This window comes from Equus przewalskii, chromosome 23 (assembly GCF_037783145.1).
Source record: "Equus przewalskii isolate Varuska chromosome 23, EquPr2, whole genome shotgun sequence".
Lineage (NCBI taxonomy): Eukaryota > Metazoa > Chordata > Mammalia > Perissodactyla > Equidae > Equus > Equus przewalskii.
In genome coordinates this window covers 7,098,324-7,110,444 of record NC_091853.1, presented here as the reverse complement: position 1 = coordinate 7,110,444, position 12,121 = coordinate 7,098,324, and the positions used below count along the sequence as shown (strand labels likewise).

Sequence of the window (12,121 nt, the reverse complement as noted above, 5' to 3'; positions counted from 1 at the left end):
ATTTTCTTCAATAGTGTAAGATTAGTCCGTTTCCATTGGAAACACTTCTGTTGAATTACACTACTTTCCTATGAGTTTCCCATGATGATTTTAATCTTCATGGTAGACTATAGAAATAGAATAAATATTGGTTATATACTATTGTTATGCATAAACTAGCAGATCCCTTTCTTTTAGAGATTTTAACTATCATTTACACATTTCTCACTGATATTAAGAAAAATAAGGCTCTTTTCTTCTTGAGTCAGAGTATGCTATTCATCTAAAATTCATACTTTAGACATTTTAAATAAAGCCCATCACTTTTTTTTTCCAAATCTGATTTTAAAATATTAATGTAAAATTATCTAAACTCCATATCCTTTTGATTTGATAGTTTCTAGTTTATTGCTGCATTTTGCCCTTTTCTAAATCCCTCCCAAGAACTGTATAAAATATATTTACAGCGTACAAAAATAACATTGAGAAATTTATTTTCTGCTTAAATGATCATCAGTCCAGGAAGTTATACAGTCAGAGGAGAAAAAGAAAAATCCATTAAGCTGTAAGGATGAAAATTTAAAAATTGTAAGACAATTTACCTTTAATGGTAATTTTACGCTGTAATTCAATAATTTAGTTTGGGCTCTTGAGATAACAGGTCATGATGAATTATTATGCTGCAATTATTCATTTATTTGCTCAATCACATCTTGACTCAACTGACATTTACTTAGTGCCACCTATCAGTGTCGTGTCCCCTGGTGGTAGAACAGAGAACAAGACAATGGCTCCTGGTCTCAAGAGGCTTCCAGTTTAGCAGAACTCAATCACAGCCAATACTCAGCAGGTATGATAAATTGTCATGTCAATTTTCACCTTCTGAAACAAATCCCTTAAATCTGTCCATTTCTATCACTTCCATCAACCCACCCCAGCCCAAGCTACCAATATCTCTTACGCAGACCACAGCAATAGTTTTCTAACAACTCCCCAATCTAATTTTATCCTCCTCCAAAGCATTCTCCACGCGGCAACCAAAAGGACCTATAAAAAAATTCAAATCTCAATATGTGACTCTCTAGCTTAAAAACTTCAAAGGCTTCTCATCGTTCTTAGGATCAAAATCTTTAATCTTTGTAGAGTCCTTTTCTTTCTTTGGTCCAGTCACACTGGCCTGAATTCAGTTTCTTAAATTCATCAGGCTCAATCTTGCCTCAGGGCACTGACACAAACCACCTCTGACCACCCAATTTAAAGTCCCCTTCATACTGTGATCTGCATCTCAGACACTCTTTAAGTCAAACACATCCCTGGATTTATTTTCTTCATAGCTTGTAATCTGCATCGGATAGGTTTTCCTGTGTGTTTATATGTTTTCTTTATTGTGAATCATGCTTCATGAGGACAGGTATTATGAATTCCTTGCTAACCATTTTATTCTTAGCGACTAGGATAATGTCTAGTATGTAATAGGTGTTCAGAAAATATTTGTGGGGAAATGTCCACGTGAATAAGAGCACAGCACTGACACTTAGCTGCCTAAGTCACTCATTCTCTTTGAGTCTTGATCTTCATCTCTGAAATGGAGAATGTAAATAAAGTACTGACTTAGCCCAGTGCGTGATAAACTATAAATGCTGGTACTCACTAAATACTAACCATTATGATGATGGTCATCATCATTCAGCTTGAAAGCTGGCCTTCATGAGTTTAAGCAGGTAGAATGAATGGGGGGATGCTACTTAAAACCACAATTACTGTCTAACTGGGGAGCATCTTGTTAACTGCAAGTCCATCTGGTTTGGGTGAACACTTTCACTAGTTTAGATATGCAAAGGTGAGTCTGCAGTGAAGGCCAGACTAGATGCTGAGAAGAGCTGAGCAGATGTACATACTAGAGTAAGGGGCTCATTGAGTTTGGGGCAATCCAGATTGACAGCACTGAGGGGAGAGATGGCAGGGGAAGAGAAAGAGAGAAGCCCATGTACTGTTCTTGGGCTTTGGTGTCACAAGGCTAAAGCTGCCAATGACACACCCAAGTTGGGTGCCCATTGGGTAAAACCTGCTATTCAGAGGGTTATCTAATAGTCTATTGAGGTTGTTTCAATTGTTATATTGCGTCCCCAAATCCTTAGGAAAGATAAATACTACAAATATCTTTATGTTATTCTTTTGATAGAAATCAAAGCAGCTAAGTATCATCTATCTCAGATTCAAGAGTGTACATGTGGACAAACAAGCCTGCATGTCCAAGCTCTGTCCTCATCCCCATAAATAGCTACCCCTTGACTTGGTATAGACACACCAGAACACCCTGGGGAGGATGAACCCAGGAAGAAGCCTATGCAACCCCTAAAAATGTGCTCAGAGCCACTTATGTAGGAAATTTCAGTCTGGGGTACAGGAGCCTGATCTAGGACAGCCAGGTTTGGGCAAAGCCCCTTGGTGAGTAGTTATAAACCATCTAACCTTGTAAAAGATGGTCTATTTCTTTTCATGTTGCAGAAAGCCCCAATCTTGGAGTAATGTTAGAGGATAAAATACAGTCAAGTAGATAGATTAATTACGTCTACCATAACCATGTTGTATTACAAAGACTCCTAGAAGTTGACATGTGGAAATAACATTGCCTGGGACACAGGTGGAAACTTTTCTATTAAGCTCATCTATCAGTAATATTACAATTAAAATTACTGTAAAGTAGAGTAATGGTTCAAAAAGTACAGTCCACAGATGCTTGAGGATGTCCATGAATCCATCCAAAACTCAAAGGTTGGATGGATAGATCCATTCAGGATGGGGAGAAAGCAGGGAAAATGCTGGAGGACTTACTAGCACAGCCATGCCAACTCCAGCTTAAAATTATTACCCAGATTATCACGCCATGGTCTGTGCCAGCTGGGATAGGAAATCCTAAGGTTGATATCATGATCTCCAATTCTTGGCTGAGGTGTAGGAGAACCCCTGGGCTGGAGGGAGGCAGCACGGAAAGCCTCACTGAGGGAAGGGGATGCAAGTTCCCTCTCAGTGTCTGAACCCTACTCTTGTCTACTAAAATCCCCAGGTCCCATACATCCTATTGCACAACATGAAATGACAAAAAAATTGGAAATTATAAGACGTGAGTCAAAAAATGACGTTCAATGGGAGGGCATAGTGTTACTCACAATGGCAAGAATAATACATAAGTGTGATACCTCAAAGTTGATAAAAGTACTTATTAATATCTGATTTCTTAAAGTCCTACAAAACCCCTTTGAGGTGATTTGGTCAGCAATAGTCCCCATTAGAGGCTCAGAGAAGACTGATTCAGTCCAATATTGGCAGTTGATCATAGCAAATCCACATCCTCCAGTATCTCACCTTTTCCACTCACTGCACCAAGCATATGGTCTAAAACGTCTTTTGTTCAATTAACGTCATCCTGGAAAACAGTTTAGGCCATTGTTTTTTAATCACAGATACATTTCATAAGTCATTTCTATTTGTTACAAATTTGTCACAAGTTCAATAAAACCATATATATTCATATGACATAATATGTTATTTATTCAACAGCCAATTAGATTATAATGAAAACATACCAGTCTGATTACATAAGAAAGCAGGAGGACAGCAGAACACAGAAGAAAATATGACAATCCTCTACAAAAATTAGAATATAAATTTATCATTGAACAAATGAATGAATCTATAACTAACAATGATATTTACTGTGCCACATTTGCTTGACTAAGAAAGATAAATTGCCATGTAACTGGATTTCCAAAGTGTGTAGGTGCTGATGTGAGTATAGACAGCTACCATGGGAACAAAGTACAAGCACTCAACTTACCAACAAATTGACTCCAAAAATTGAGTTGGAACTCAGGCTTATTTTTCAAAAAGGAATATTCTAAATTTGGGGTTTTCGAGGTAGTTCACAGAGCATGTTTAATCCATATCTAGCTAAACTATGGCAGCAAGACCTTCATGGAATCTAAGAATCATTTAAAACATGGCTGCTAAAGGACGGCTATTCAGGGTGCAAATTCAAGAGGCCAGAGACTGATCACTACCTACCCACCCTCCTGACATTTATCCTTGTCCTCCTTTCCCCACACCTTCCTTCCAGCCTCGGCTCCCAGCAGACACTAATAACTATTTCTTGAATATTAGCAAAGAACAACGAAGAGTGCCATCCCCTCCCTTTTGCCCTGACAGCAGGCTCAGAGGTGGTCTGCAATGGTAGGAAGCTCTGGCAAGACAAATGGAGCAGGGCAGGGAAGACAGTAGTGGTGGCTGAGGGGTAGTGAGGTGGGAACAAATGGTCATGGCTCCAATGGAAAAAGGCTCTGCCCCATGGACACAGACAATTTGAAGATAGGGGTCATTCATGAGTCAGGCATCAACATTTTGAAAAGTTCCTATCTTGTTTCTTGAACAGAGTTTTTAATGAGTAACAGTAGCTAATGACTGCAGCCTAGCTGTACGTGGCCCTCACTCTGAGCTCCTCCCCAACCACCCAGTACAAGTCACCATCTTCTCTTGCCTGGGCCACTGCTGCAGTCTCCTAGCTGGTCTCCCTTCTATTCTTGCCACCTCTACGCCTTCCACACATAAACTGCATCCTACACATCATGCTCAACCCAGCAGCCAAAGTGATATTTCTAAAACATAAATCCGATCATGTCACATCCTGTTGGAACATTCCAATGGTTTTCAATTATCCTTGGAATAAAATCCAAATCATTGGGTGGTGCCTTACAAGGCCCCACCAGCTGGTACTTCTGATTTTATTCCCTACTTCTCTCCTCACCGCTCCAACATTCCAGCCACAGGTGCTCTGCTGGCTCCCACCATGGGGGTGGTAATACTATGGTTCCCTCTATCTGGAATGTTCTTCGACAAAATATGCTACCATCGCCCATCATTCCAGTCTCTGCTCCAATGTTACTTCCTCCCAAACACCCAATCTAAAAATCCCTTCCCCATTACTTTCTAGCTCATTGCCCTATTTTATTTTCTTAGAACACTTAATATTTGGTAATGTATTATTAGTCCACTTGTTAGTTCCATAAAGCAGCAAATGTATCTGTCATTTTCTCTTTCCTGAAATGGTCTAAACTGAGAAAACAAATCTTTCCTAAACTTTCTTCATCTAAATCACTCCAATTTATTTCAAGGGTCACTCCTATCCTCTTCCATACCCAACCACCCTCCACACATGTAGTTTGAATACAATGTTCTCTGGCACTCAGTTAATATTATAACTGCACTCATGTATTTCCTATTTGTTGTAATTAAGTGCTCATGAGGGAGCTTCAGCAGCAAAGATTTTATAAAAAGTTATCCTGAGTTTATAGAGGAGAGGAGGGGATGACTGGTGACCATGAGCTCCCCAAGCTCTCAAGTCTTCTTCCTTCCCTCCAGGGAACATCAGGTGCCTTCCAAAGGGCTTGTTTCAGTACCCACATGGCCAAACAAGAGAACCCTAAAGTCATACTCCTATGGCAGTAGCTGCCCCAGATTCCTCCAAGCCCCTGATACTAACATGCAGGAAAATGCCAGAAGATGCCTGGAACTCATCTCAACAAATCCTCTGTGGGATGAGGTTGACTTGGACCACTCCAGCATCTCTGGGATTCTTGCCTACTTTTGTGGTTGAGAGCATAAGCTCTGGAGCCTGACAGCCAGGGTTCGAATTTCTGCTTTGCCACCAACTAGCTATGTGACCTTGGGACGTCAGTTATCCCCAGCAATACTAAGTGTTCTGCAATAAGGGAAACTGAGTCCCTATAGGAATGACATTTCAGAATTTTTTTTTTTTAAGATTTTATTTTTTTCCTTTTTCTCCCCAAAGCCCCCCAGTACATAGATGTATATTCTTTGTTGTGGGTCCTTCTAGTTGTGGCATGTGGGACGCTGCCTCAGCGTGGCTTGATGAGCAGTGCCATGTCCGCGCCCAGGATTCGAACCAACGAAACACTGGACCGCCTGCAGCGGAGCGCGCAAACTTAACCACTCGGCCATGGGGCCAGCCCCAGAATTTTTTTTTTTTTTTAAGTTTACTCATCTGAAAAATGGGGATAATAATAGTACCTATTGTTAGGGTTATAATGTGGATTACATGAGTTAATTAATATATATAGAACACTAGCTATTATCATTATGATTCCTCAGCAAAATCTTTTGCTTTCCCTAGAATAACTGAGAAAGGCCCCAAGAGTGATATGTACATGATATGAAATGTACATAAATGATCATCTAAATCCTTGGAAACAAAATGTATCTAAGAGAACATTTCGTAGGGCAACTGACCACAAAAGAAAAGAATCCATTTACTGATTTTTATATCTAAGGAGGAGTCTCAGAGCTCCTGAAGCTGTGGTCTTTAAAGACTAGAGCTTTCCACAGAATCACAGGGACATCTAAGAGGCAAGAACAGGAAAGAAACCATTGCTAATCCTCAAACTCTCACAACGAGCAATTCCACGTGTGACTGAAGTCAGTGAAATAAATGACATAAAAGTTTAAACAAAGCTTTCAATAGAAATTGTCTTTGGACATTTATAAAGGATTTGATTTCCCTTACTGCAGAAAATTTAGTAGCAATCAACTGATCAGCCGGTATTTATTCAACACATTATAGTGCACAAAGCGCTTAGGAAACGGAAAGAACTATATAAGATGGGAAACTTCTCCTCCAACAACTACAAAGGCACCTCGTAGAGCTTTCAAAAGATAGAAAACCGACTGGAAGGACTTTTAACTCTGAAAGGCATGCCCCTTATAGCCAAAAAGTTTGAGACCATCTCACCTGTACATAGTTTTGCTGTCAGCGAGTATTCTTGTCTAATGCTTGCATGCTGCGTTATAAGCACCAAAAACTGCTCAGGGCAGAGCAGAGCTATCAAAATTTCCAAAATATAGTTTAGTCTCCATCCACGCCCTCCCAGTGCCAGCACTATCACTTTATAGCACTTTAAGGGCTCTGCACAACCGATAGGAGATTTTTTGTGCTTTTATAGTTATCAGATTTAAATGAGTAGTAAGTCACAGGACCAAAAATTATTAACATCTAACATGAACCAGAACACCATAATTATCATAATTCATGCTTTTACACAGATATCAAATTCTCAAAGAACACAATTCATATGAACAATTATCTGGTACTCACTTGAAGACGAGTGATTTGGACATTTTCAAAAGCCTGTCATTTGAGACAGATGTCACAGCAATAATTCCAAAATGCTTTATCAACTCTGATCAGTCCTATTAATTTTGTTGTTACAATGCTGTTACCTTGAGTCTTTCAACACACTGTTTAACGAAAATAGCTGTCACTGTATCAGTACCTTGCCATTATTACACAGAAGGAAGTTTCTAACTACTGACTCCTAATTCCCTTTTTTCAGGCAAACAAATGTGACTACACCAAAGAAATAAAAGGAATTATTTTAGGGGAATATTGTAAAATTAAAAATCTATGAGGAAAAAATAGTGCTTCTTCAAACAAACATCTCAAGCTAAGCCTTACTGAAAGAGAACCACTGGTGCCTCAAAATTGTATACCACAATAATATCAATTAATTTGAAATTAGAAACACTTTAACAAGAAAATTCTGTCACTCTCTGTGGCTTACCTCATCATCTTTATACCAGGACAAGCTTTCAGCAGTAAGGACGAACCAGTAACCCTTGGAGCCTCCTTTCATGATGCCAATGTTGCTGATGGTTAGCCACCCCTTGCGAATCACCTACGAGAGAGCACAGATCAGCAAAGAGGTTAAGTTCACAGGAGCCAATGGACAGCACCGGTCTTGCCCAACTAAAGTTAAAAACAAGATACAAATGGCAATAAGAAGAGCATTGTTTCCCCAAAGCTCAACCTCTATTAAGCTATTTAACATAATTTATCTTCCCAAACTACAGATAACCAGAGGGAAGTCTCTCCCATCAAATGAATGAAATCAAAATCGCAGGCTTATATGGATGGCAGAAGCAGAGCAACTGAAACAAACAAGAATGAAAGGAGGCAGACTAACAGGCTTGTGCCAGACCTATTTATGAGAGTGCTGCTACAATTAAAACATATTTAGTTGATTGGATGAACAATAGACCCTCCGTGCCCATAGCCTCTTCTCCCCTTCCAGCCCACTGGCCCATTAGTTTGCCTGGTTTGCATCTCATTAAGATTTCCACCAGAGACTGGCCACCAAATGATGAAAAGAAGAAACTCAAGCCAACCAATTAATTCCTTGTTAACAGCTCTGAATAAGGCCAAATGAAAGAGAAAGCTGAAACAATAGCTAAAATTAAAAGTTCGGTTTTTTAATGATCTATATTTGTCCATCTACTTCTGGTTGTTATTTGCCATACTAAAAAATATGCAGCATCTTCATAAAAATCTTTAGACAGCTTTTAAATTTTAAAATGTCAACAACTTGGATTATAGATTTGATAGAAACTATCTATAAACGGCATTCAAGTGAAAATCTATTTTTTCTCACAGTTGTTATAAAGTTAAATTCTGTTTTCCATATGGCATGCTTTACCATCTCCTCTGTGCTAGATAATTTTTATTGTCATAGAAGCAGAAATGAAATACTACATGGAATTGTATGATATTGTTGTAAGTGTCAAAAGTCCCATACCTAAATGGTTCAAAATCCTAGATATTTAAAAACTTACTTATTGAATGACAAATGAGTGTAGTTCCTAAAGGAAGATGAAAATCCTAATAATCAGATTTTTCAAAAATATTGATATTAAGTTTTCTTGTTGAAGAAGGAAAGTCAATCCTAAGGAAAACTGTGAAATAAGCCATGGTTGTCATTACTGATCCCCCAAGCCTCTCTCCATACACTTCTGTCCCTGCCTCCCTTGATGCCCTGCCTCAGCATCTCCCAAGTGTCCATTCTCCCCTATCTAATAATGCTCTGCAACTTTTACAGACCCCTGTACAGAACCCCACTCACTGGCAGACCGAGCAGTTCTCACTCAGACTAAGCAGTTCTCTCTATTGTTCAAAATTACTCTTTCGTCTTACCCTCTACTTCAGAAAGATGGAAACAATACTTCTCAAAGTATAGCTTCTACCAGCTATATTATAAGCATTTGGATCTTTCTAAAAATACAGATTCTTGGGCCACTTACCAGTCCAAATGAATCAGAATATGTACCTATGAAACCCAGGAATCTAGATGTTAACATGTTCCCAAGGCGATTCTTCTTTTTATTATTGAGGTAACATTGGTTTATAATGTTATATAAATTTCAGGTGTACAGTATTATAATTCAACTTCTGTATAAGGTGATTCCTGTTCATACTGAAGTTTGATGATGATTGCCTGTACACATACAATCGAATCTTCATTCTCCTTAGAGCAAATCTCACCTAATCTTTAGTAAGAAGGAGCTCGTTAAATTATTTCACACTAACATTGTTACCCACCCTACTAGGACTTACAAATAGCATAACAATCATGGTACTAAATGAAAGTACACTTATTCCATTTTATCAAGTATCGTTGGATAAAAAGGAAGTCTTCCAGATACTCCACAAACCGCAATAAGCAAATCACTACTATTTCACCCACTGGTAGAACAGGATGGCTCCATCAAGGAGAGCCATGAATTACAAACATTTCTTAAGAAGCTACTATGTATCAAGACGAAAAAGAGCATTATGATGCCACAATCTCTGCCCTCAAGAATCTTATAGTTTAGTAGGGAAGGCAGATCCATAAAGAGATAATTTCAATATAATTGTGTAGTAAGAGATGCATGCCAAGCAAAAGAAGGGGAACTCATCACAACGTAGGAAGCTATAATAGGCTTTCCTTAAAGAGATGGTACTTCAGAAGAGCCTGGAAGAGAAACAGAATTAGTCAGGTCAGAAAGTAGTTTGTTTATCTGTTTGTTTACCTATATGAGGAAGGACAAAACAAGAATAAAATACGAAAGAGCCACTTAGCACAGCAAATGTGAGGTGGAGATGAAGAAGTTGAAGCAGGTGGGGTAGTCAGAGTGAATCCAGTTCAATGAGACCCCAAATGTTAGTGATCTCACTCCCCTGGAAGTACTAAAATAAATTTTAAGGACATATGTAAATTTATTTTTAAATTATATATGACCATTGTATTAATAAATTATGCACATCATAGAGAAATATACAGAGAAATTTGAAAGTATGACATGAAGATGAAATTAATAATATTTAATGTTTTTATTTTGTGGGGGAAATCTTATTTTATTTGTTACATTTATCACTTTATTAATGACTTAGAGATACGAGGGACATGGTATCAATATCTACATTAAATATTAATAAATCTGAACTGTTTTCTTATTTTCTAGATAAAAATACACATAAGTAGATGTTCTACTGTATCCTCCTGCATTCCAGTGGGTTTGCATGCTCCCTGGGGCAGAGACACTAGGTTATGTAAGATACTACAATAACCCAAGTGAGAAATGTCCAAGGTGTGAACTAAAGCCATGATGTAGTAAGGATGAAAATAAATGAACCTACTGGAGAAACACCTAGGAGATAAAATCAACAGGACTTATGACTGGATGAGAGGGAGACTGGTGAAGGTACAGACTCCAGAACTGCACTGTACAGTAGCCATTAGCCACACACGCTCAGTGAGCCCCAGTGACTAATTTCAATTCAGACGTGCAATGTGTAGAATGCACACTGGATTCTGAAAACTTTGTACGAAAACAATAATGTAAAATATCCTGTTACATGCTTCAATCTTTATCACAAGTTGAAATTACAATATTTTGGATATATTGGATAAACAAAATCTATTTTTAATATCCATTTCACCTACTTCATTTTAATTCTTTTAACGCGGCTACTAGAAAATTTTAAATAATATATGTGGCTTGTATTATTTTTGTATTGGACATTGTGCTGTTCTAGAATGATCTGAAATTCTTGGGGCTACCAACACAGAAGAAATAGAGGAATAGAACTAAGTTTTGTAAAGTGGGTGAGCTGATGGTGAATTCAGCCAAGCCCATGTCGAATCTGAGGTACCTGTGGGAAACAAGCATGTAAATGAGCTGACCTCTGAAGCAAAATGGAGATGTTAGGACTGGAGATGCAGACGGCAAGTCATCAGCATATATATATATATATATACGGCAGTTAAAACTTTGAGTGAAATAGCGGTGGCTCATGGTGGAATCCTGGGGAAATACCAACATTCAAGAGGTGGTCAGAAAAGAGTCTGAAAAGGAATGTCAGAGAAATAAGAGCAATAAGGTCATGGAAGCCAACGCAAGGTGAATTTCAAGGAATATGTGGTTGGAAGTGTCAAATTCAGCACAGAAAGGGATGTGTGAAGTGCAATGCAGACGTGATAGTGTCTTAAGCAATGCCAGCTGCAGTGCACTGGTGGGATAAGTCAGAATTCACCGAGTTGAGAAGTGAATGGGAAGTAAAAAAACCAAGACAATGACTTCAAAGAGCTCTATCCAGAGGAGGATGAAAGACAGTTAAAACCAGAATAGACACAGGGTCAAAGGAGGTGTTTTTGTTGCTGTTGTTGCTGCTGCTGTTTTTTTGGTTTGGGGATTTTGTTTTTTTTAGCATGTGAAAGAATTGAGCATATTTACTGCTTGAGGAGAAATAATTGGCAGAGTAAGAGGCTGATGATATACGAAAGACCAAGGACCAAGAAGATGGGAGCAGATGAAATGAAGAGCACAGGTAAGGGGCTGTCCCTGAACAGGACTAAGGCTGCCTCATCTTGCGAGCCTGGGGGAGGCTGGGAGACCGAGGACAGATGTAGGTCCTCCGTGAGGAAGAGAGTAGAAAGTTTAAGAAAGTTATATTTCATCTTTCCATCTCTCTTGAGAAGAGAAGAGACTAAATGATCTGCAGGAGAGTGAGGATGAGAAGTTTGGAGAAAAGGCTGGAGGATACTATGAAGCATTGGGACAATTTGTAATTGAAGGAGAAAGTGAACATAAGTAGAATTAGTAAAAAATAGTTGACAAAACACACTATAAGACTCCTAGAAGATAACACAGGAGAAAATCTAGATGACTTTGGGTATGGTGACACCTTTTTAGACACAATACCAAAGACACCATCCATGAAAGAAATAGTTTATAAGCTTAATTAAATAGACTTAAT

The 12,121-nt window shown here is 38.6% G+C and overlaps 1 protein-coding gene across 32 annotated transcripts in view; it reads right to left on the bottom strand.

Annotated features, from left to right (window-relative positions):
* Positions 1-12,121, bottom strand: part of DNM3 (dynamin 3) — a 565,868-nt gene that overhangs the window by 253,171 nt on the left and 300,576 nt on the right. For 27 of the 32 annotated variants that reach the window (XR_011532050.1, XM_070591081.1, XM_070591080.1 and 24 more), the window contains one exon: positions 7,611-7,724. Coding sequence is in view for 27 of the 32 variants with exons in the window: in XM_070591081.1 (XP_070447182.1) it covers positions 7,611-7,724 (114 nt within the window). In the remaining 5 variants the exon portion in view is untranslated. Of the gene's footprint in view, positions 1-3,344; positions 3,407-7,610; positions 7,725-12,121 lie in introns of those variants that run through there. The other 5 variants (XR_011532051.1, XR_011532053.1, XR_011532052.1 and 2 more) reach the window with 2 other exon arrangements.